At 53.8% G+C, this 23,015-nt stretch overlaps 1 protein-coding gene across 2 annotated transcripts in view; it reads left to right on the plus strand.

The window, feature by feature from the left end:
- Positions 1 to 777: 777 nt before the first annotated feature.
- PPP2R5D (protein phosphatase 2 regulatory subunit B'delta) overlaps positions 778 to 23,015 on the plus strand; it is a 43,285-nt gene continuing 21,047 nt past the window's right edge. For both annotated transcript variants that reach the window (XM_054022010.1, XM_054022011.1), the window contains exons 1-10: positions 778 to 849; positions 3,117 to 3,206; positions 13,694 to 13,886; positions 15,659 to 15,858; positions 16,317 to 16,427; positions 17,470 to 17,562; positions 18,698 to 18,828; positions 19,230 to 19,289; positions 20,248 to 20,356; positions 21,554 to 21,607. In XM_054022010.1, coding sequence (XP_053877985.1) covers positions 823 to 849; positions 3,117 to 3,206; positions 13,694 to 13,886; positions 15,659 to 15,858; positions 16,317 to 16,427; positions 17,470 to 17,562; positions 18,698 to 18,828; positions 19,230 to 19,289; positions 20,248 to 20,356; positions 21,554 to 21,607 — 1,068 coding nt within the window. In that variant the 5' untranslated portion in view covers positions 778 to 822. The remainder of the gene's footprint in view (positions 850 to 3,116; positions 3,207 to 13,693; positions 13,887 to 15,658; positions 15,859 to 16,316; positions 16,428 to 17,469; positions 17,563 to 18,697; positions 18,829 to 19,229; positions 19,290 to 20,247; positions 20,357 to 21,553; positions 21,608 to 23,015) is intronic.

The following is a 23,015-nucleotide window of genomic DNA, read 5'->3' on the forward strand; positions in this document are numbered from 1 at the left end:
ACAATCCTAGCGTGGACAAGGCCAGCTGTGGCTTTCACACATGAGCTGCTCACGGTAAACCCGGAGGCCCGTGATCCTGCAGCACCAAGGCATAAGTCACCTAAAGCTGCTGGCTCACGGTCCCACGCTGGCGGGAGCTGCACCCGTCTGCGCTACCAACATATGTGGGGAGAACGGTGGGAAAATCCAGCTCCCTGAGCGACACAGTGGCAGTGACCTAGCCACGGGCGGGCGTGGACAGGGGGGCTTCCCCTGCGGCCCCAGCCCCACGGGGAGGGGGAGCACCTAGTGTAGGTAGCTTGGTCACTCAGGCCTGTCAAGTGCCAGCAGGCACGTGGCGGGCAGACTAGGCCGGGGCTGTGCTGTGCCCTGCCAGCGCCCCCTGCCGCCTGGGTGGAGCCAAGCCTGCTCTCCGGGGAGAGCCTTTCCCCTGCCCCGGGGTCCAGCCGCAGATCTGTGCCCCTCCCGCCCGCTAGGCGGCGCGGCCGGGCGCCTCCTCCCATGGCGCCACGTGACCCTGCCTGGGAGGAGCGGCCGGCTGCCTTGGGCCCCTCTTCTTGCCACGGCCCCGCCCCTTCCGGCGCCGGGGACGGGGGGGGATCGAGGACGGGCCCACTGGGGGCGGGGCCGCGCTCCAGCCAATCGGCCGCGGCGACTGCTGGCGTAGGTAGCGCGGTAGGTGGCCAATGAGGAAATTCCGTGCCGGCGGCCCTGGCCAGTGGCGTGCGGCCGGCGAGGCTGTTGCTAGGCAGGTTTGGGCCGGGGAGGCGGCTGGGCCCGGCTGAGGCGGCGGCGGCGGCGAGCGGGCCGAGCGGAGCCGGGATGCCCTACAAGCTGAAGAAGGAGAAGGTGGGGCCGGCGGGCAGCGCGGCTCCCTCCCCCCATCCCCCTCGCGGCCCGCACCCCCCCGGCCGGCCCCGCCTCCCCCCGGGACGGGGAAAGGGGCAGGCCGGGGCCTGGGCTGCAGCCCCCGGGGGCGGAGGGCAAAGGGGCGCGGGGGCTGTGGGGCTGGAGCCCGGAGGGGGCTGTGGGACTAGAGGGAGCTATGGGTCTGAGGGCTGTGGGGGCTATGGGGCAGGTGGGCGGAGGTGGAGGGGGCTGTGGGGAAGGGGGGCTGGAGGGGTCTATGGGTCTGGGGGCTGTGGGGAAGGGGGGCGGAGGTGCCAGGGGTGGAGGGGGCTGTGGGTCTGGGGGCTGTGGGGCAGGTGGGCGGAGGTGCCAGGGATGGAAGGGACTGTGGGGAAGGGGGGTGGAGGGGGCTTTGGGTCTGGAGGCTGTGGGGGGGTTATGGGGCAGGGGGGCGGAGGGGGCTATGGGGCAGAGGGGGCTATGGGGCAGAGGGGGCTATGGGGTAAAGAGGCCTGGAGGCTATAGTGCAGGGAGAAGAGAGGGTGGGAGGCAGTGGGTCCCGCAGTGCTGTCCCGGTAGGCGTCAGTAACAAGGTGCCGTGGGGCAGGGGGAAGGGCAGCGGTGCCCCAGGTAGGGGTACGTGTTCAATAGCATATCACTATGGTGTGGGCATGACGGGCCACAGGGCTGCAGCGCAGGTATAAATCTGCACCTGCCTGCGAACTCTGACACAGTCCAGGCACATTTGGCACAAAAAGACGTGACGGCTCCAGCGGCATAGTGCAATCCCTGCGTGGTGCAAACACACACGTGGCCTCGATGCTAGTGGTGACCAGGCTCAGGCACTTACCGGGCCGCAGCATTGCATGCGGTGCCATAGCAAGGACGTGTGTGGGCACGACATGTTTGGTGAACATGTTGCCACAACCCAGGCTCATATCACCCACACTGTGCTCTCTAGGTCACGGTGCAGAAACCCACCTGGAACATGCTGCCATGGCCTGTGCATACATGATGCATCTGGCACACATGTTGCCATGGACCACAGCACAGACTGGCCACACACAGTGAAAACACTGTCCATGCGTGATGCACAGGTGTCTGCAGGCAGCAGGCTAGAGTGCTGCTCTCTAAGCCCGTCCTCTGGGTGCACTAGCCTCGCTCACATTCCTGGCTGCTGCACGTCTGTTGTTCATCTGGCTCTGGCTTCTCTCTCCCCTGCTTCCCTTTTCTCCCACTTCTCTCCAACCCCAGCTCTCCCACCTCTTTTCCTGTCGTTCTTCCCCCCACTCCCTCCCCCCCCCCCCGCTCTCTGTTTCTTCCCCCACAAGCACTCTTTAGTCCCTTCCCTTCCCATTGTACCTGGTGAGCTCATGGCTTAATTACAACCCCTTTGTGAGTCCTGTGTTGGCTAATTCTTTGCACCTTTTTTGCTGTCAGATGCCCTCTCGTGGGCCTGGTGTTTTAGCCACATGTTGCATCAGGAACGTTTGTGCCGTAACCAGCTAAACTAATTCCCCAGCTGCTGTCCTCTCCTGGCATTGCATTCCCCATCACCCATCTGTGGTGGGCCATGGACAGGCCCCAGGTCCGCTGTGGGAATCTTTAGGAGTGTGAATGCATTCTTGTAGCCTGGTTCTGTTTGGGAGGTTAACAGCCAGCTTTCCACACTGCAGGGGGTGGGTTACTGAGTCAGATTGGCTTGGAAGAGGATATGACGTATGTAGTAGTTGGACAGTTGGGCTGCTCCAACCTTAGCTAGGTGCAGAGTTCTCCATTGTGAAGGGGAGGAAGTATCTCTGGGAGCCCCCATTTTAAGAGACATGGATCATGGATTATTGCTGGGGTGGTGTCTCCGTGACAGTCTGTGAAAGAGTGAAGCAGATATAGGCAATGTCTACACTATCCTGCGGTTCAGACTCTGGGGGTGTGAATAGCAGTGCCTGGTGCACGAAGTACTGTGCCATAGCTCTTCTGTGTGGATGCAGCAGGTGCAAATTAAAAGGTTCCTAGTTCACATTAATGTAGCCCTGTTTGAAGAGGACTATGTTAACGTGAACTGGGAACCTTTTAGTTTGCGCCTGCAAAGTTCATGCCGGGGATTTATTGGCCATCACTTTGGTGCACAAGACACTGCTGTCTTCACCCCTGTAGTCTGAACAGTGGGGCAGTGTAGCCAAGCCCACAGAAACCTGTGTCTAACTGAACGGAATTAAATCTTTTCCAAGCCCAGTGCAACTGAATATGCTCTCTCCTCGTTGTTCCAGGAGCCTCCAAAGTCTGCTAAAAGCACCACAAAGCCCAGCAGTGGCAGCAGTGGTGGTGGGAAGGATGGTGGGGCAGAGAATTCAGAGGAGGTAAGGCATTCATCTTGCAAAACATCACACCTGTACAACTCCTCTCTTTTGTATGGCATCTTTCTTTCAAATTGTCTCTTCAACAGCTTTGCTGAATAAGGAACTTAATGCGCTTAAACGTGGTACTTAATGTCAAAGGTCGAGAGAGGCAGACTGAGGCAGGAAGATAGTTGTAAAAGACAGAGGGTGAGAACTGAACCCTGTGGCATTCCATAGACGTAGAGACTTGAAGGGGAACACAGTTAGATATGCCAGAGCTGCCTATGCGGATGGGCTAGAATACAGTAGTGAAGCCTGCATTGAGAGCAAGGACAATGGAGAGGAGAAGCTGTAGCTAGCAGAAAGAAGGAATCCTGAATGGAACAGAAGTTTCCTTGGCACGGTCCAAAATGTAATTGAGAGGCGAACTGAGTGGTAGAAGAGAGCTTGTAGTTTGCTTGGGAGGGAGAGGCAAGCGCAGGGATAAATTGACATCGGAGTTCCATTAAGCATGGGGAGAAGAGTGGTGGATTTGAGCGATACGGAGAAGGTACTAGAGGAAGTTTGAGTTTCTCACTATTGTAACACCCTGACTGTTAGCAGAGGAAGAGCTGACGTATGCAAACACACATTCTATATTAAAAGTGCTACCCAGAGCACCCTTCGCCCTGGGCGCTGATGCTGCCAAGAAAGACGCATCTGGAGTAGTGTCAATACAGAGTAACTTGCTATAACAAATGATGTCGCATATTAACACACAGTTTTTCTGGAATTAGCAGGAACTCAGGCACTTATGAATGTTTTGGTAAGATTGAGCTCATTCAGTGTTCAAACAGTGTGGTTGTCTTGGGCTCTGGAGATAGAGACCCAACCTCCAGAAAACATTTTACTCGCCATCTAAGGGGGCATGCTTATTTTTTCCATTAATTTAGTTTTTTAGGCAAGACTCTCCCCACTTCCATCTCAATCTAGTACAGTTCAAATAGGAGTCTGTGTGCTTAAGTCTTCGCTATGTGCTGTTCTTGAGAAATTGGAATGTGTTGCACTATAACTCTAGCCTGGGAATTAGAGGTTATTGACTTGTTTAAAGTTAGAGGGGGAGGAAGGGTAGAAAGTCAGCAATTCAGTGGGTCTGTGTGTCATCAAAACAGAGTATTCATTTATAACCCCCCATCCCCAAAGATAAACACATTAAATTTATAAATGGCCCAAGCAACATCTATACTGATAGTTGCTCCTTCTGAAAACCCAGTGTTAGAGCTTATGCCTAAACGAACGTGTAATTGAAACAGACTCTGAAGCTGGAGTAGTTTGCCTTGGGGACTCCCGTTTAGTGATCCGTGGTCTCCACTCCATTTTAGTCTCAGCCTGTTGGTCCCCACTCCTTTCCCATGCTGGATTTTCCCCTTTATTTGGTGTGTACGGTTTTAAAAACAATTTCCCACCTTAGTTCCTCCTGGCTAGACGGAAGCAAGGGGACACCACCACCAGCCACGTGAGTTAATCCTTTCTTCTTGTACAGCAGTCGTGATCCTTGGATCCCACAGCGCTGTACAGAAGAACCCAAGTCTCATGTCGTCAAACACAAAGGTGGCCAACAACAATCTGAAGCAACCAAATTCATATTGGGCAGTTCCCCAGTCAGGTTGGTGAGAAGCTGCAGTGCTGCATTCCAAGGACCAAGTGATGCAGTATGAGGGTATAAATAGCATCGCTTGCAAGCTTCCTTCAGTGACCCAAAATGGCAAATACTGTTGGTTGCTACGGATGTAGAAGAAACCTAGAATGGTTTTAAAAACAACAACAAAACAAACCCCAAGCCTGTTGGCGTCAGCTCTCCTTTGGCGATACGGCCAGGAGGAGGGGGAGGCCAGCTCTGCAATGTGCTCCCTACCGTGGGTTTCTTCTCCTCCTTTCCCATTAGGGTTACCTGTAAGGCTCTGGTAAAGACTGTTTTTCCTCTTGTGCTTTCTCACCATTAGCGGCAGACCGCTCTCTTATGGAATGGATGAGTACGTCTCTTGACAAGTAACCTTTTTTTTTTTTTTTTTCTTAATTTGGATTAAATTCTTCCAGGAAACAAAGTGACTAATCGTAATGCTCAGAAACATTCATACAGAACTATCAGCAGACATACTTGTAAGTCAGCAGTCCGTCACATGTTGTTACTACCTGAATATTTGGAGGATGGATTAGTTGGTGAATGGAACAAGAGATGTGCATTGTGTGTCATCCTTTTTGTGGAAGGCAGAAGGGAGCTTGGGTCAGTGAAGTGTCCATGAATGTGTTTGAGGGGTAAGGTATGTGGGCTGGATTCGAATGTTGCTCTAACTGGGGATTTCATAGTTTGTCACTGATTGCTTTGAGAGAGGTGAGGTTGCTCATGTGCATTTCTTAAGAGAAGTTTTGTTTCCTTTAGGGGTTTTTTTGGCGGGGGGGGGGAGAATTTTCCTGTTTTGAAGTGATCAATAGACATTTAAATGAGCACTGTAAAGAGCAAGAGGGCAACCCTGCTCCAGCACGTCTCCCTGTTCCCTCCCACCACATCGCAGGAAGCCGCAGGCGTCTTTCAGCCAAACTCCTCTCTCAAACAGAGTTTCAGATTCTGCTTCCAGAACAAAGCATTTTCCCAACAGGCTAAGGCTCTCCGCAGAGAAGCCATGCTCTGGCAGACTTTACAGGTGCAGCAGATTGGGACTTCCCCCTGTGAATTCTGGCAGGCCTATGGGAGGGTGAGGCAGGTGAGGGGCTGGGCAGCAGGCTTGGGAACCTGCACTAAGCCCTGAGTTTCAGCACTTTGACGCCTGTGCTGTAAGCAAGTGGTGAATTCTGCTGTCGTGGACGAGCAAATAAAAATACCATGCAAGCCAATCATGGATCTGTACTGGAGAAGGGAAACCTTGAAATCCATATGCAAGTGCAAAGACTCGCCAGCCCTTCAAAACATTCAGCAATGCCAATGATGAGGGAAAGCAAAAGGATGCAGGATTAGTTCCTATAAGATGTACATTCATTTCTACATTGTCCAGAGGTCTCTGAGCTAAGGTGAAAGTATCAATGGTCAAGTGGCAGCAGCACTTAGTAGCTAGGCACAGGGCTTTTAAGGTGCCTACTTTGCTCCGAAAGAGAAGTTACCAGTGCTAGGACTCTCCGGAGTAAATCTGGGGAGAAAGGGACCTCTGGGGAAGTGGTTTCCTTTAGGGACTGGATGATGATGGGAGAAGGTGTCAGTGTAGATCTCGGGGGAGGAGATGCTGCTGCAAATCATTTCAGTATTAGCTGGGGGAATGAGGAGGAGGAGAGTTACTCATCTCTAGCCAGAGAGAGAGACTGGGAGGGGCAGGTGAGGTGGGTGGAAGAGAGTTAATGGCCTGGAAGAGGGAGGGAGGCAGGATGGAGAAGTTGCTCTGCAGCCTGGAAAGGAGCTCAGGAGAGGCAGGGATGAGATTCCCAACTCCTGGGGCTCAGGGACATGCCTGTTGTTCTTTGAGGTGCTGTCTCATGCACTTCATAGGCATTTCTCTGGGACTTGTCACTGCAGTACGCTGGAAAGTCTGCAGCGGATTGAACTAGGTTTGCTTCAGGTGTGGGAGGGGGATTTTAATAGAGGCAGTTGTCTAAAGGCAGTAGAAGAGACACTTGTATGTATCGGCTCCAGGGGCTGGAGAAGAAAAGTCAGCAAAGAAGGGGCTGACAGCAAATCTGGGCTGAAAAACCTGGTGAGTTTAGGAGCTTGAGAAAACTGTGAGGCAGGATTGCATACCAAGGGGTGAGGCAGCGGAGAGAGCATTCAGCCACAAATAGGAGTGGCTGGAGTATGTGAGAGCACGGAGAGGGGAGCCTGTGAGCTCAAGGGTGTGGCTGGGAGAATGACATGCAGGCTCTGGGAGTCCAGGATGAAGTGTAGTTCAAGGGCCTGGGGCTTCTCTGTGGACACAGGAAGGCCTCCCAGGGAAGAGGAGGAGAGGAGGGAGGGTCTGTGAGAGGAGCAGTGAGAGTGGAGAACCCGAACTTAGCTTTGGTGGTGGCTGGCATGTCCTCTGGGCCTGAGCAAGGGGGCTGTGCCGCGAGGAGGTAGCTTCCACACTCACTGAGAGTCAAACGTTGACGTTAGGTTTTTAAAGCAGCCTTCAGAGGGGAATAGTGTAACGTAGCAGCCTCCCTGAGCTGCCTTGCCTTGGTGTAGTGTGAAGGCATCTATGTCTGTCTTATCCGGCTAGGAGATGAGTGCCCAGCCTCGTTCTTCTCAGAGACCAGCCAGTGGCTGAGCAGTGTTGATCTGGAGAGAAGGGTTTTTAAGGTGGACATCCCTGTGCATTAAGTGACAAGCTTTCAGCGTCAGTGATCCATTTATGTCTGCTGCATTTGCAAGGCTAGAAACTCTTTAGAAGAAAATGCAGAATCGTCTTCTGAGTTTGCATTTCCCCCCTGGCCCAGTCAGGAGTGGGTGGGGGACCCCGATGGGCTGGCTCCGCTGGCAAACCTGTGGGACAACAAACCTACACGGGTAGTGCGTGATGAGAGTAAGAAGTCCGCCTGGTGCTGGTTTCCACTAAAATCTTTCCGAGCACAGCAGTGTGAAGGAATAACTATCAACCCCGCATCCCCAGCCTGAGCTGGGCGTGTCCAGAGCCCCTCCCTGTGCAGAGAGGAGTTCTGTGTGTTATCAGGATGTCTCTGTTGGACTTTTCTCTAGCCAGCAAATCTTCGCTAGTCTTTTGACTCGCCAGCTGTTGAAACCTTCCGCAGCGCTTCCCTCCCTCTACAGCAGCTTCAAGGCTCTTCAAAAGCAGGAGCAGTAAAGCAGCAAGGCCCTTCCCAGACTCCTAATGAAGTGACTGCAGCCAGACCCTGTTCGTATGCAGCGTGCTCTCTGAGCTGGTAGTTCCCTGTCGCCTCTCCATGTGAGAAGGGGGGACCAGGAGACGGGAGAGCCCGTCAGTTTCAGACGTCTTTTGAAAGTACTGTATTGTTTCCTGCCCTGCTTCCCGCAGAGTGTTTCCAGGTTTAAAGCCGTTTGTGTTCCTCCTTGTTTCTGGCTGTAACGTCTCTCCCTCAGGCTGGCCCGTCCTGTGGACTCTCTGCCTTGTCTTCTGCCCTGGGCGAAGGGCATAAACTAGCTTGGAGAGCTCCCTTCTTTGTAAGTTCCTTAGCGGTGTTTGAACAAACCTGGCGGTTGCTAAGCTATTCCGAGGGCTGCATAGTCACGGGGAGAACTGAACTTTGGGACTCTAGGAAGTGTCCAGTGGGAATCCTGCCAAATGGACTCAGTGGCCTAAGGCATCAAATGAGAGATCGATAGTCGGGAATAGCCTCGTACTAGAATAGCATCACATCCCCAATAGCTTCATGGCACCTCTTGCTAGTGCCTCATCTCCGACCTTCATTACGTGGGCCAGCTCACCCCCCCACAGGCAAACAAGCAGCCGCTGAGACAGCTACAGCAATGGCCTGTGTGGAAATCTGTTAGGAAAGTAACATTTCTGCTGACTTGAAATGTGATTTAGCAGGTCGGAGCGACGGGGACGTGCTGGTGTCTTGTGAGCAGCCACTGGCCCAAATGAGCATCCTGCTCAGTAATTCTTTCCCTGCCCACTCACCCCGTGTGTCCGCTATGACGCTCCTGCACCACTGAGTGCCTGGGAAGGCTCTTTGGCGAGACCTCTGTTCTGTGCCCTCTTCCTTGCTAAAGGGCTCAGCCTTTCCTTGCTGATCACCTCCTGCGCCTTGCGTGGATCGTCTCTTTTCCGCTGCTGGCTTACCTCTGCCCTGCAACACGCTGGCATTGTCAGGAAGTCCAGCCAGCTTGTGCTGTGTGCCCGCCTGGCATCCGTCCCTCCCTCTGGCTCAATCGTCAAGGGGCTCTCTAACCGTTAATCCGCTGGCATATCCCCTGCACCCTTCCCTTCTGTTACTCCCACCGCCTCCCACACCCATTCCTCCCTCTCGCGTAGGATTTGTTTTCTTGAGCAGTCAGCTGTGCCCTGGTCTCCAAACCTTCCTTTGACCTGTTTACCTCTGTGCAAGCCAGTTGTACTCCCCCCTCCTGCACCTCACCTCCCTCCTCCCCTTTGCTCCAAGCTTCTGGAGGGTGCAGCTGGTTCCCGTCTCTGCAATTGTTCTTTCAGGGTCTCCTTTTGGCTACTTCTCCGCCACGTCTCTCTTCCTCCTACATCTTATTCCTAGGACTTCATCTGCTGCAGGGGAAGGGAGGTCAGTTACCGCCTTTGACCCAGTGACTTTCAGATTTTCCTTGTGCAGCCTTGTATCCACGGGCCTCCAAAATATCTCCCTTGATGTCCCGCTGTTAGCTCTTCTTCGTTCCCCTTGTCCCTTCTCCAGCACTTCCTCTGTCACCCACCTCTCCTCTCCCTGTATCTAGGTTGCCATCCCTCACTCAGGAATCTCTCCTAAAACCCATCCTTTCTAGCCTGGTTATTAGAGCCTTCGTGCTCTGGTCATCTCCCACTCCTGTTACTGCACCTGCTTTCCACCTACATTGCTGACGTCCCACTGCTCGGGTCACGTCAATCCCCCACCTCCCTCAGTTTCCTTTCTCCTTCCACGCAAACTCGTGGTCCCTATTCTGCACAACTCCACCTAGTCCTGCGTCTGCTCTCATTTCCTCCTGCGTCATTGCTCCCCGCCAACGTCTTGGGTACCTGCCCCCTTTGTATCCTCCCTTCTCCTGGCTGAGCTGTGGAAATGGGGTATCCTCACTCTTTCTTCCAGGCTATCCCTCCCAGTGCCAAGTGCACCCCTCTAAAACTCACTCTTGAAAGGTCTTTTGACATTAATCCACCAAAGAAACAAGTCTGAAAAAGCCTTGCCATTCCGTTTCTGAGCTGAGCCTTTCTCTGCATGGACATCTGCATGCTCTGCTCCGGGCATCGCCAGACAGCCCTCAATGTACGAGAGTCCAGTGGCAAGTCACAGCAGGCCTGTGCTCATTGCGTAGCTGTCCCAGGGTGGAGTTCCAAAGCCTGGTTTCCTGTTCTGTGTCGATTTCAGGAATCCCGTATTTTCCATCCCTTGCTCCCACACACGCAGACTTTAACTTCAGTGTGGAAAGAGGTTAATGGTGGGGTGCCCCACATCCAGCCTGGCCTGCCTCACACCCTCTGCCCTTGAGTCCCCGTGTTGGGCAGCACCTCTGGGCATCAGGGAGGAGGTGGCTTGCAGAAGTGGTGTGATGGAGGTTTGGTGGGGTGGAGGGGTGAACCAAACTGTCAACCCTGGATATGATGGAAACCGCTGCTAGCCAGGGGGTGTGGCAGCACCCCCAGTTCCTGCAGTTATGTCCCTAGGTGCTTCCAGCAGGCCCTAGAGGAGTAGGGGGCGGAAGATGGAGAGGGGAGTACAGCTGGCTTGCACAGAGAGAGACTCTCAGCTGCAAGGTCAGCCGTGGAAGAAGGCACAACGAGCGAGGCTGCGGAAGAGAGCAGTGTCTGAGATGAGGCAGGGTCGGGCAGAGCGATGGAAGGGAGGCTGAGTAGGCAGTGACCGCACAGCATGGAGGAATGGCTGCTGGAGGGCGGTGGGGGGCAGTTACTTCGCTCTCGCAACAAAGGAGCAGAGCAAAGCGGGTTTTAGACTGACCCAGTATCCATCCCTTTCTGTCCCTGGAGCATTCGCCTTGGTATCCAGGACGCTCTGTGCCACCTTTGGGGCTCCTTCCCCAAGTCCCTTGACACAGTCTCCCCAGCTACCATCTCATGGTTCTCACAGGACTCTGGCAATGGCTGTCATGCACACAGGACTCTGGCAATGGCTGGGTGGTTGCTGCTGGTGGCACAGAAAGTTCTCGTTCCCCCTCTCTGACAAGATACAAGCGACATAAACCTAGGCTGTGAGCGCTGAACAGAGACTGCTATCCCGTGGCATGTCTGGACACACCCAGCGAGTGAGTTTTACTTTGCATGGGTGCTGTAAGTACAACAGACTGGGCGGGCGGGACGCAGGGGTTTGTAGGATGTGCTCAGGAGCAGGGGCAACAGAGAAAGCTCAGTGCTCGAATTATGGGGGGCCTGGTCTGGCTTTGCAATGTTTAGGGGCCACCTTACTTGTTTCTTATTCAAAGGCACAGGTGGCTGGGAGGTGTTTTGGCCACCCTCTCTCAGGTGTTCCCAGTAAAGTGCTCAGCGGCACAGCCGTCTCCCATTTACCACACGTCAAACCCTGTGCCTCTCCCCCCGGAGCCAGGCCGGTGACTCAGGCTGGGCAGGGCCGAGTGGCTGTTGTGGGTGGAGGTGGGAGTGGGACGCAGAGGAGCTGGAGTGGCCACTGCAGTGCCTGGGATTGGGCCAGGGAGAAAGTAGGAACTGCCGTGAACGGGCTGAGACTTGAGAGCAGCAGCATCTGGGGAGAGAGACACGAATGGCTAGGACCCCTCTTCCCAGCCTGGACCTGGCTGGTCCCATCGCTCCCCATGCAGGGCACCTACCCTTCCCCCTTCTATCCCTGACACCCCGACCTCCCCCCGCTCCCCATGCAGAGCACCCACCCTTCCCCCTTCTAGCCCTGACACCCCGACCTCACCCTGCCCCTTCTAGCCCTGACACCCCAACCTCCCCCCCACTGTCCGGGCAGAGCACCCACCCTGCCCCCTTCTGGCCTGACACCCCAACCTCCCCCCCACTGTCCGGGCAGAGCACCCATCCTGCCCCCTTCTGGCCCTGACACCCCAACCTCCCCCCCACTGTCCGGGCAGAGCACCCACCCCGCCCCCTTCTAGCCCTGACACCCCGACCTCCCCCCCACTGTCCGGGCAGAGCACCCACCCCGCCCCCTTCTAGCCTTGACACCCTGACCTCCCCCCGCTCCCCATGCAGAGCACCCACCCTGCCCCCTTCTAGCCCTGACACCCCGACCTCACCCTGCCCCTTCTAGCCCTGACACCCCAACCTCCCCCCACTGTCCGGCCAGAGCACCCACTCCGCCCCCTTCTGGCCCTGACACCCCAACCTCCCCCCCACTGTCCGGGCAGAGCACCCACCCCGCCCCCTTCTAGCCCTGACACCCCAACCTCCCCCCACTGTCCAGACAGAGCACCCACCCTGCCCCCATCTATCCCTGACCCCCAACTGGCCTGCTTCCCATGCAGAGCACCCACTCTGATGCCCCCTCCTCTCCCTGGGGTGGAATTGTTTGGCCCCCCTCGCGTGGAGCCCTGTCATCCTGCAGGGATCCAATCCCTGTCTGTGCCCTCCCTCCTCCTGGCTTGCCTGGGCTGGGGTCAGTCTGGGAGGGTGTGGGGTGGCGAGCCCAGTGTTGGGAGCAGGGCAATGAGGGAAAGCACCCCACAAACAGCTGTAGGGGCTGCCAGTTGCTTTTATGCAGTTAGGGCATCAGCATAAGAACCTGAGGTTAGGGTGGCAGTGAAATCAGAGGCATGCAGAGGGCCTGATGCTGACACAAGTAGTCCCCTCCCTGCAGTCAGTGGCAATACCCCGGTGAGGAAGAGTTTTCAGGATTGGGCTCAGGAACAGGAAAATGGGGAAAACACATTCCAGGGTCAGGTGAGGGTAAATGAGGGCAGAATCTGGACCACAGTGGGGCAGATTGTCCAAAAAGAAAAGCTCTTAAATGAAGTGGCCAGAGTCCCATTGAGAGCTCCTGGGTTCTGAGCTCTTTGGAAAAACTGGTCCCTTCCCTTAGGTGCTTCAATGGTAGGGGTTGGGCACTGGCTCTTGGAAAATCTGGGCCGGAGTGTGCATCAGGGTGGGAAACCCATTGCACTCATCGACGTTTGTTTTGTGACCTAAAAAACGTGGACGCTTCAGAACAGAAATAACCCACCCCCTGCTGGATGGTGGGGGGATGAGTTACAGAAGTTTATGGAAGCAGGGAGAGGAGACAGAAGAAAGTTAGCTATTAGTGACAAGTCAGGTTTGATAAAATGCGGGGGGTAGCATGATTTGGTTTCTGGCTCCTCCTCCCCCTGCAATTGACACTGCTAGCTTGGATTTTACTGCTGGAAGTGTACAAAGGAACCTCAGAAAGAGGCATCCTCCAGATCGTGAAGACTGCCGAAATGAATCACTGACTGTAGCTCTGCCTGCATTTCAGCATGGGGCAGCTTTAACGCTTTATTTTCTAAATGAATTCAGACTAGATTAATTGGAAAAGTAGGACATGCTCTACTTCAAAATTAGACATGGAAATGTTAGGGGAAAAAGCAGCACGCCAAGATTAGAATTAGCGACTGAATGCTCCCAGCGGCCGATAGCAAGAGGCACATTCAACGCAGATGGACACAAACTTGCTGTCGTTGCCATGTATACGTGGCATGATTGCTGGACCCTGCTCTCAGTTATTGTCTAGGCCCCCCTGTGTTTTCCCCATAATTCGAGCTGCTAGATGCTCTTCAGTTCAAAAGAGGCTGACAGTGTCTCGTCTTGGTAAACGACCTGTGAAACTATAGCCCACCACATGCTTGTGGATCGGGTTGCAAGCGTGAGATCTGGGGCTCTGGGTTGTCCTATTCTCTTCTTGATCTCCCCGGTCAGGTCCAGCAGCAGCAGCAGCCGCCACCACCGACTTCGAATAAGCGCCCCAGTAACAGCACCCCCCCGCCAACGCAGCTGAATAAGATCAAGTACTCCGGAGGACCCCAGATTGTAAAGAAGGAGCGACGGCACAGCTCCTCCCGCTTCAACCTGACCAAAAACAGGGAACTGCAAAAGCTCCCTGCCCTCAAAGGTAAGGACATGGCAGGTTTGGGGGTGCGCATGTCTAAGTCTCAGGTCCGCCTGGCTCGCTGGACACCTTCTCGAGGCAGAACAGCCGCAGTTCCGCGGTCACTTTGGAGACAGCCCAGCAATAGTCATTCTAGCCTTGATGCCTGCCGAGCCATAGTGAAAGCAGCTGCCACTTCCTCAGCCATTGGGGGCGGAGAGCTTCCAGTGCGGAGCTACAACCGAGGATCCAGGGTTCCTTGCCCATTGCTGTCTGGCTGCAGCTGGGTCACAGTGTCCTTATGCTGCCCCCGTTCCCCTCTGGTGATGGGGTAGCTTGTTGTTTCTATTCCCATAGGCCCCTCCCTGTGCTAGGCGCTGCACAAACACAGAACAAAAGGACAGTCCCTGCCCCAGGACCAGAGACGACAAATGGGCGTAGACAGATGGGAAGTACAAGCAAACAATGAGACAATAGTGGTCGGTGTGATAGGCAGTAGCTGAGCCCTGCAACCACAGTATGAGCCCTCCCCGTTCAGAGGAAGCAGAAGGAACCCCATGAGTGTTCTGCCAGACGGATAGGGGCTCCAGCAGGTCCAACCACAGCCCTCTCTTTAGCATCAGTGTGTGCCCTCAGGCTTCTCCCAGGAATTTAGAGCACTTCCCCTTGCTACTAGGGGTTTACAGAGCTCCTCCCCATGACTGTGGGGCTTATCTACATTCCCCCTCCAAAGGTGGTGCAGCTAAGGAGTAGGAGAGTCTAGGTTCCACCTCTACCCGGGGCTCCAGACCTGGGCCCCTGTGCAGCAAAGGGGCCATTCACGTCAGCCTCCACATTCTACTTGGTTGTTCCTCCAGAGCTGCTTCCCAGCCTGGCTCACCTGCTTTCTCAACTCCCTCTCAACTGGGAACCCCAGTGTAGATCCCACCCAGACCACAGTGACTATCTCTTGCGCACCCCTCACCCTGCCGCGGGCTGTTGTACTCTCCAGATCTCCCTGTTTATTGGGGAGCAGGGACCTGCCTTCTATTTCCTGCTTGCTGCCTCGCTCGCAGCCACTTGTCATATGTTCTGAGAAGAACACAGATGCAGGTAAGAGGGGAGTTCAGTTCACCCCGTGACATCGCACTATCACGGGCCGTGTCTATGTTGCAATCCCAGGGGGTGATCGTGGCTCGAGTGGCCATACTGAGCAGGCTTTAATCTAGCTAGCTCGGGGACCGGAGCAGCGAAGTCGTGGCAGTACGTGCTTCGGCGTAGGCTGGCCAAGCCTGCCAGAACCCTGGTAATTAGTCATGGGGATAGCCCATGGCAGTCCCGCAGCTAGCTAGATTTAAAGCTAGCTCGGTGTGTCTACATGAGTTGCAGTCATGCCCCTTGATAGCTGTATAGGCATATCCTAAAAGGAGGTGAAAGCTACACAGACTGTGGTAGATGAGAGCCCGCATGTGGACACTCTTATTCCAGTGTAAGAGAGCCTCTTTTCAGTTTACATTACGTTGCTTGGGAAGCCACTCATATACCAGAGTGTGTGTGTGTGTGTGTGTGTGTGTAACTAGATCTGTATAACTGGTAACACTTGCCAGTGTAGACCAAGCCTTAGTCTGTCTGTCTGCCTCAGTTCCCCATCTGTATAGTGGGGATAACAGCACTTCCCTGCCTCCCGTGAGGATAAATACAGTACATACTGAGGCTCTTGGTACTACAGCAGTGGAGGCTGTGTAAGTACCGTAGATAGATGTTCTGCCTGGGAGTTGTTAGCACACAGGTGAAACATGCTTTGCTGTCCCTGCCAGATGCTCCCGCTCATGAACGAGAAGAGCTCTTCATACAGAAGCTGCGACAATGCTGTGTTCTCTTCGACTTCATCTCCGATCCACTCAGTGACTTGAAGTTCAAGGAGGTGAAGCGAGCTGGTCTCAATGAGATGGTGGAGTACATCACACATAACCGGGATGTTGTCACCGAGGCCATCTACCCTGAAGCTGTCATCATGGTAGGACTAGCGGGACTATGGCCGGTTTTCTTTGATCGCCCCCCAGCAGGTGCCAGGGCACTCAGGACTGGAAGAGGCTTCTGTCTGCCTGCCTAGAAATTGGACGTAGTGAGAGGCATAAATGGGGGCAGCTGGAGAGAGGAAGAATAACTTGCTCAGGAGGAACATGACCATGACATCTTTGGACCCTTATTAGCCATCCAGAGAATGACTGGGGTGTGTGGGTGGAGGGTGGGGGAATAGGCGAGGTATAGAGCTGTCAAAGGCGTTTGTCCGCAGCACAGATAGCACTGGAGGTGTTTGACGTCAGCATGGCGGCTGTAACCCTTTGGCCTCCAGAGCGAGAGGTTTTTGGGAACAGTTATAAAGAGCATCAGCTCTGGGCACTGCGAGAATGTCAGTGTCCGTGGGCCAAAGGGAAGGTGTGGAAAGGTCACTCATCCGCCTTCTCACTTCAGTTTTCAGTGAACCTCTTCCGGACCCTCCCCCCCTCGTCCAATCCAACCGGAGCAGAGTTTGACCCCGAGGAGGATGAACCCACACTAGAAGCTGCCTGGCCACATCTCCAGGTGAGAGAGAGTCTGCCAGCCTCATTTCCAGGTCATGGTGGGTGAATGGATTGCAAGGGGCCGCCTGGCCAGGTGATGAATGCCAAGAGGTAGGAGTGGGAGGGAAGGTACTGAGCTTTCCAAGAACAGATTTCAAATATCCTCCCTTTCCTTGGGGGTCAGCACAGGAAATAAGGGCTTGGATTCTGCAGCTTAGCCCCAGGGATGTTGGTGCGGGCTGGGAACGAACGGCTATTCTAAGGAGCTTAGGGGGTCTTGCATTTTTGAAGTTAGGACCTTTGGGCCTATTTGGTCCCCATAAGAGCCATGCTTGGACACCCAGACCCAGTTTACTTAACACTTTAGCCGGCAAACATAATTATAAGCAAAACTGATGGGGAGCAAACATTTCAGCAGAGACATGAGAGCACAAACTGGGAAGTGCTCACAGACTCTCTTCTAGATGCCCACAGAGCCACCGTTCCTCAGGCATGGACATGGATACGTATTGAAAACTGAGTAGTATTCTGAGGAAAAGGGGATGTGGTGGAAACAGCAATAAAAAAAAAAAATCAATCTAGCAACAGAGCTCGGAGAGAAGGTTAAGAGAACTTGATCAGATCAGGTTCTGCAAGTACCTACGCACAGTGATGGTATCTGTTAGCAGAGGGCTGTTTGATCTAGCAGACAAAGGCAGACAGACAAGCCAGTGGCTGGAAGTTGAAGTGAGAAATACTCACAGTGGAAACGAGAGACAATTTTGTAACCATGTGGGGTAATTATCCATTGGTGCAGCATACCTAGGGATGTGTGTTGTGTTGGTAAAGGGGGTGGGGCTCAGGCGTCAGATGCTAACAAAACTCTTCTCCACTGTTAGAACATTGAACTGTTAATTGTTTCCTGGCACATTAGCGCTGGTGACACCTGCTGTAACAAGCCACCATTCAAAATCTTTAGCCTTTTACTGATCGGATGGGAAAAGGAACATCGTTGACGTGTGTAAAGCATGAAGAATTAAGTAAAGCTTTTCTTTTTTTAAAAAGCCCCCTCTTGCTCTCCTCAGCTGGTGTATGAATTCTTCCTGCGGTTCCTGGAGTCGCCCGACTTTCAGCCAAATATAGCCAAGAAATACATTGACCAGAAGTTTGTATTGTCAGTAAGTAGTTCCAGCTTCCCCCTCCCCATGCTCTCGTGAAGGGGTGTTTAGCAGACATGCTGCGTATCGCTGCTCAAGCAGCCCCCATGGCCTCCTCAGAGGAGATGGGTAGTAGGCTTAGTTCAGAGAAGGGCAACAAAAATGATTAGGGGTATGGAACAGCTTTCATATGAGGAGAGATTAACAAGACTGGGACTTTTCAGCTTGGAAAAGAAACTACTAAGGGGGGATCTGATAGAGGTCTATAAAATCATGACGGGTGTGGAGAAACTAAATAAGTGTTATTTACTCCTTCTCATAACACAAGAACTAGGGGTCACCAAATGAAATTAATAGGCAGCAGGTTTAAAACAACAACAACAACAAAAAGGAAGTATTTCTTCACACAACACACAGTTAACCTGTGGAACTCTTTACCAGAGGATATTATGAAAGCCAAGATTATAACAGGGTCCAAAAAAGAACTAGATAAGTTCATGGAGGATAGGTCCATCAATAGCTATTAGCCAGGGTGGGCAGGGATGGTGTCCCTAGCCTCTGTTTGCTAGAAGCTGGGAATGGGCGACAGGAAATGGATCACTTGATAATAAACTGTTTTCTTCACTCCCTCTGGGGCACCTGGCATGGGCCACTGTCGGAAGACAGGATTCTGGGCTAGATGGACCATTGGTCTGACTCCGTCTTGCCGCTCTTATGTTCTTATGCAGTGTCTGGGCAGCTCCACCTCCCCCCATGCCCTCAGTGGAGGAGCTCTTGGGGATGCTCAGTGCTAGGGGAACCTGCATGGGTTGCTGCCATTGAAACTCACTCTAGAAGCTGCTTCCAAAGAGCCGGTCCCCGAGGGACTGGGAGAGCAGCAAGGGTTTCCCCCGCCCTAGAGCTGGGCTGCGTGAGGAGAGGCAAACTCAGGAGCCGGCCCTGGCCCAGCCTTTGCTCTGCTACAGGAGTTTGAGCAGCTGCTAGCGACACTAGACGTTGCTGACCGCGGGGAGGCACCAGCGTGCACTGCGTGCAGAGGGGTGCGCTCCAAACCGGAACCTACTTACACTGATGAGCAGACGCTTTCTCCTGTGCGGTTGGCAGCCCATGTCCAGGGGAGAGCGCCTCAGGACTAACTGAATCCCTCTTTCCACAGCTGCTGGATTTGTTCGACAGTGAAGATCCCAGAGAGCGGGACTTCCTGAAGACCATCTTACACCGGATTTACGGGAAGTTCCTGGGCCTGCGAGCGTACGTGAGGCGACAGATCAACAACATCTTTTACAGGTGAGCTGTTCTGCCAGGCCCAGCGATGCTGGGAACGGGGTTGGAGGACCTGGGGGAAGCAAAGACGGAGCATTCTGTCTGTTCCGGCCCCGGCAGTGACTGGGCGAGTTAGGCTGTGTCTCTGGACATGGGGATAGTATTTGCCTGTGCTACAAGGGTAGTGAGGATTCAGTTGTGCGGAATGCCTCTGACTGATGTGGGAAATGGTAGGGCTTTCTTCCCCCAGCCATGCCCCAAAGCAGCCCGCTGCTGATCTGGGAGCCTGGGCTGATCCCTTACCCACTCTTGTGTAGCGTGGACAATCCTGTCCTCTTCCTGAATCCTGTCATTTCTTTGGGGGAACTGTGTCCTGTGCTTGGCAATGACTCCTCTCCTTTCCCATCCCCCTCCCTTCTTCTCAGGTTTATCTATGAAACAGAGCATCACAATGGGATTGCAGAGCTGCTGGAGATCTTGGGCAGGTAAGGGCATTTCTCCCTTTCTGTGTTTCTTCTGCCACTGCTAGGAGCTCCAGGGCTGCTGAGCAGGGTGGGACCTCACCTAGTGTATTGTGTGGTATAGCAGGGACTTACCCAATCTGCCTTCAGGCCCATGTGCTGCCTCAGTTTCCCCTCACACATGTTGGTTCTCTCAGCCTTCCAGCACAGTTGGGTTGCGGAGCTGACTCAGCCCTCCAGCTAATTTACACAAGTCTGCTCCTTCCCGGGTACCCGGGTCCAAACACAGGCACAGGTAAAGAGTGCCCCTCTCCAGTCTGGGCACAGCCCTTCCATCCTCAGCCACTCTTCTGCCGGGCTCTGTCCAATCTCTCCACATCCCTTCTGTTTAGAGGTCACTGCAACATCACGTCAAGTGGCAGCGCAGGAGGGACCCACACCTGCCTGCCTAGGTGGAATCCCAGCCCAGGGAACTCTGAACAGCTGGGCTTTCTGCCCCATAGCCTCAACCACGCTCCTGCATCTCCTTCCCAAGGCCTCTTCCAACACTCCAGTCCTCCTGCTCTTCTGTAGAGTACTACTGCCAGGGTGCTCACCCCAGAGTCCATCTCCGTTCGGCTCCCCAGCGGCCTGGCTTAATCATGTGATCCTTGACACATTACTGCAGAACTCATCTCCTGGAGCTAAGTGTGGCATGGGGGCAGCTGAGCCCCAACCCTCTTAAAGGCCCAGCTCACGCTGTGGTGTGGGATTTCCCACTCTGCATGTGATTGGCCTTCACTGGAGGGAATGTGCTTTTCAGGACACATTTTCAGGGTCCCCTGGGGCTGGGGCCCTAGTGACTGCAGCCCTGAAGCCAGGTGCTTCCTGGAGATGTTAATGTGGAGTGATAGGGCTGGGGCTGGTTTTATGTTGTGGTTGCTCTGGTACATACTCAGTAGTACCTGACCCTGTCATGTCTCTCTTCCCTTCCCCTACTCAGTATAATCAATGGGTTCGCTTTGCCTCTGAAGGAAGAGCACAAGATGTTCCTCATCCGGGTCTTGCTACCTTTGCACAAGGTGAAATCGCTGAGTGTCTACCACCCACAGGTGAGAGGCCCTGTCAGTTACTGGATAGGTCAAACACTCCGGCTTATTTACAACCACCACCAGGCTTCGCTTATCAAAACCTGGCAGCGGGGGTTCTGGCCTCTGTACATTCACCCCCTCTGACGCCTGACTGTTCCTCTCACCCCCCAGCATGTGCTTTGAGCTGTCCGGCCCTGGCCTCCTTCACCCGTGTCTGTTAACTTGCTGCCTCTTGCTCCTGGGCAGTGTCCTCTGCTGGCTTGAACGTCAGCCCTACTCATACTCAACGGTTGGAAGCTCATGGATGATTTTTTTACAGGTATTTAGGCCTTGCTGCGCTCAGCATTGCAATGCCTGACTGATTTAGCAGCCTAAATCCTATCGACCATCAATGGGATTTTGACTCCTGGGTGCCTAAATCACTTTAGATTTAGGTTCCTAAATCGGTCAGGCATTGCAACACTGAGTGCAGGAATGCCTAAATACCTTTAACTATCTGGGCCTTATCCTTAAATATCTGCTACTCGCTGCTACCCTTGTATTCAGAGAGTTGAAGGCCCCGAGTTCCATTCCCCAGCCCCTGTGTGTGTGTGTGCTCTGTACTTAGACAGATATGGAGGCAAGGTCCTTGCCGATCTAGGGAGAATACAGGACAAAAGCCCAGATCTGAATGGTGAAGCTCTCTTGCTTCCTTGACCATGTTTTGAGAGGGGAGGGGAGGGGAGGGGAGGGCTTTTCAGTTGCTCAATTTGTCACTGGCAATTTTTAAATGGAGATGGGATGTTTTTCTAAGAAACCTGCTCGAGTTCACCCAGGAATTAATTCTGCGAAGTCCTGTGGCCTGGGTTATACAGGAGGTCAGACTGAATGTTCACAGTGGTCCCTTCCAGCCTTAGAATCTATTCATCTACCTGTCTGTAGCCACAGATTTGTGAGTGTGCTGCCTGCTGCTTGTGAACATGTGGCCACAAACTACACCTGGTGTAACATGAGGGACAGAACTCCGAGCTTCTGGCTCCCAAAGCCCAGAGTTCTTCTGCTTGGCCTAACAGAGACAAGCTCACCATTCGCTATCAGTCACTTTGAGCTGCTGCAGGTTGCCAGGCACACATGCTGGAGCAGGTCTGACCTGGCATGCAGCCAAGGGCCGTGGTAAGTGCTGCTTGCCGTCTGCTTAGCCAAGAGAGGAGTTCCAAATGAGCTGTGTTTTCCTTGCAGTTGGCGTACTGTGTTGTGCAGTTCCTGGAGAAAGACAGCAGCTTGACCGAACCGGTGAGTGTCCTTGCTTGGCTTTGGCATGTCAGCCACGGCCCCAGTTCACATCACAAGATCATTTCTAGACACTTTAGCAGCTAAGTTACTCTGACCCCACTCCAAAGAGACCTGGCATAAGTTGGATTTGTTTGCTCAGTGGAGCTGGCCTGCAGAGGGGTATCGGTCATCTGACATGTCACAAGCACAGGGCAGGACTAGCTACTCTAGATACGCACAGCCAGGCAGGCTTTGGGGTCTGAGCAGTTTGGAAACGAGACATGAGCAAGCAGAGCACAGCTAGGAGTGAGTCTGTCGTGTATGATTCCAGTCCAGCTGTAGCAGAATGCAAAGCATGCAAAGACCCTCTCATGGCAACTCCCCTGCTGGCTACACAGCTTCTGCCATGAGAAGATGCTTGGGAATCGGACAGCCGAAGAAACCAGCAAGAGTTTATAGGGAACTGCGGGTGGTTGAGATCCAATCTAAACCACTAGAGCGGGTCAGAAGACCATGGGAGAGGGTGTAGAAACTGGAGACAGAAAGGTCTGTTTAGCCTGCGTGAGCTGTCCCTTGTGGAGGGGTGGGCTTTGTTTTACTGTTGGAGCCTCATTATCGTATCCCCTCCTGCCAGTTCACCTCCAGGACATTGAATCCTGACAGCTGAGTTTGCCTTCAAGTTGTAATGTTGCTGAAGACTAAATTTGTACAGTGTGGTGCTCTGGCGCAAACAGGGCCCAGATTGTGTCCTGCATTGTGGCTCTGCAGACCCACAATAACACTAAGCAGAGCAATGCTGACGGGACAGAGGGTGTGAGAGGAAGATCAAGGGCTCCGCTCCACAGGGCAGAGTGTGGAGAAATGTCATACGTGGCTCTATTCTACACAGGCTCGGCTCTGGCAGACGGCTACTGGCTTGCGCATGGAAATGGCATTTTAATTACTCATATTTACAGCTTGGGTTGTGTTGCACCTGAGCTGGCAAAGCTGCGCACTGACAATTAGCCTGCCTGTGTTCAGCCATTTGCACATTCTAGCTCCAGCATTCCCACACTGCAGGTTCTGGAAATAGGCCTCCTCCTGCCCTCCCACTCACTCCCCCAAGTCATCCATATTCTCACTGCCAGGGGAAGCACATGTCTCCTGTGCCAGGTAATTCACCGCCCTGCTGATCCCAGGCGAGTGAGATCTAGCTAAGCCTGCCACTCAAAGTATTGGAGCTGCTGAGATGGGGGAGGGAAGCAGAGAATTTCTGGGGGGTTCTTGCTGTGCATTCACACAGCAAAGTGTGGTAGATCCTTACTGACAACGCGAAGACTCATTACTGAATTTTGCAAATCAGTGAGCAAAGGCCTGATTCGGTGCCCATGGTAGGACTCCCACTCACTGCAAGGGGCATTGTATCAAGCTCCGACCAAACCGATTCTAT

Source organism: Malaclemys terrapin, chromosome 3 (genome assembly GCF_027887155.1).
Source record: "Malaclemys terrapin pileata isolate rMalTer1 chromosome 3, rMalTer1.hap1, whole genome shotgun sequence".
NCBI classification, from domain to species: domain Eukaryota; kingdom Metazoa; phylum Chordata; order Testudines; family Emydidae; genus Malaclemys; species Malaclemys terrapin.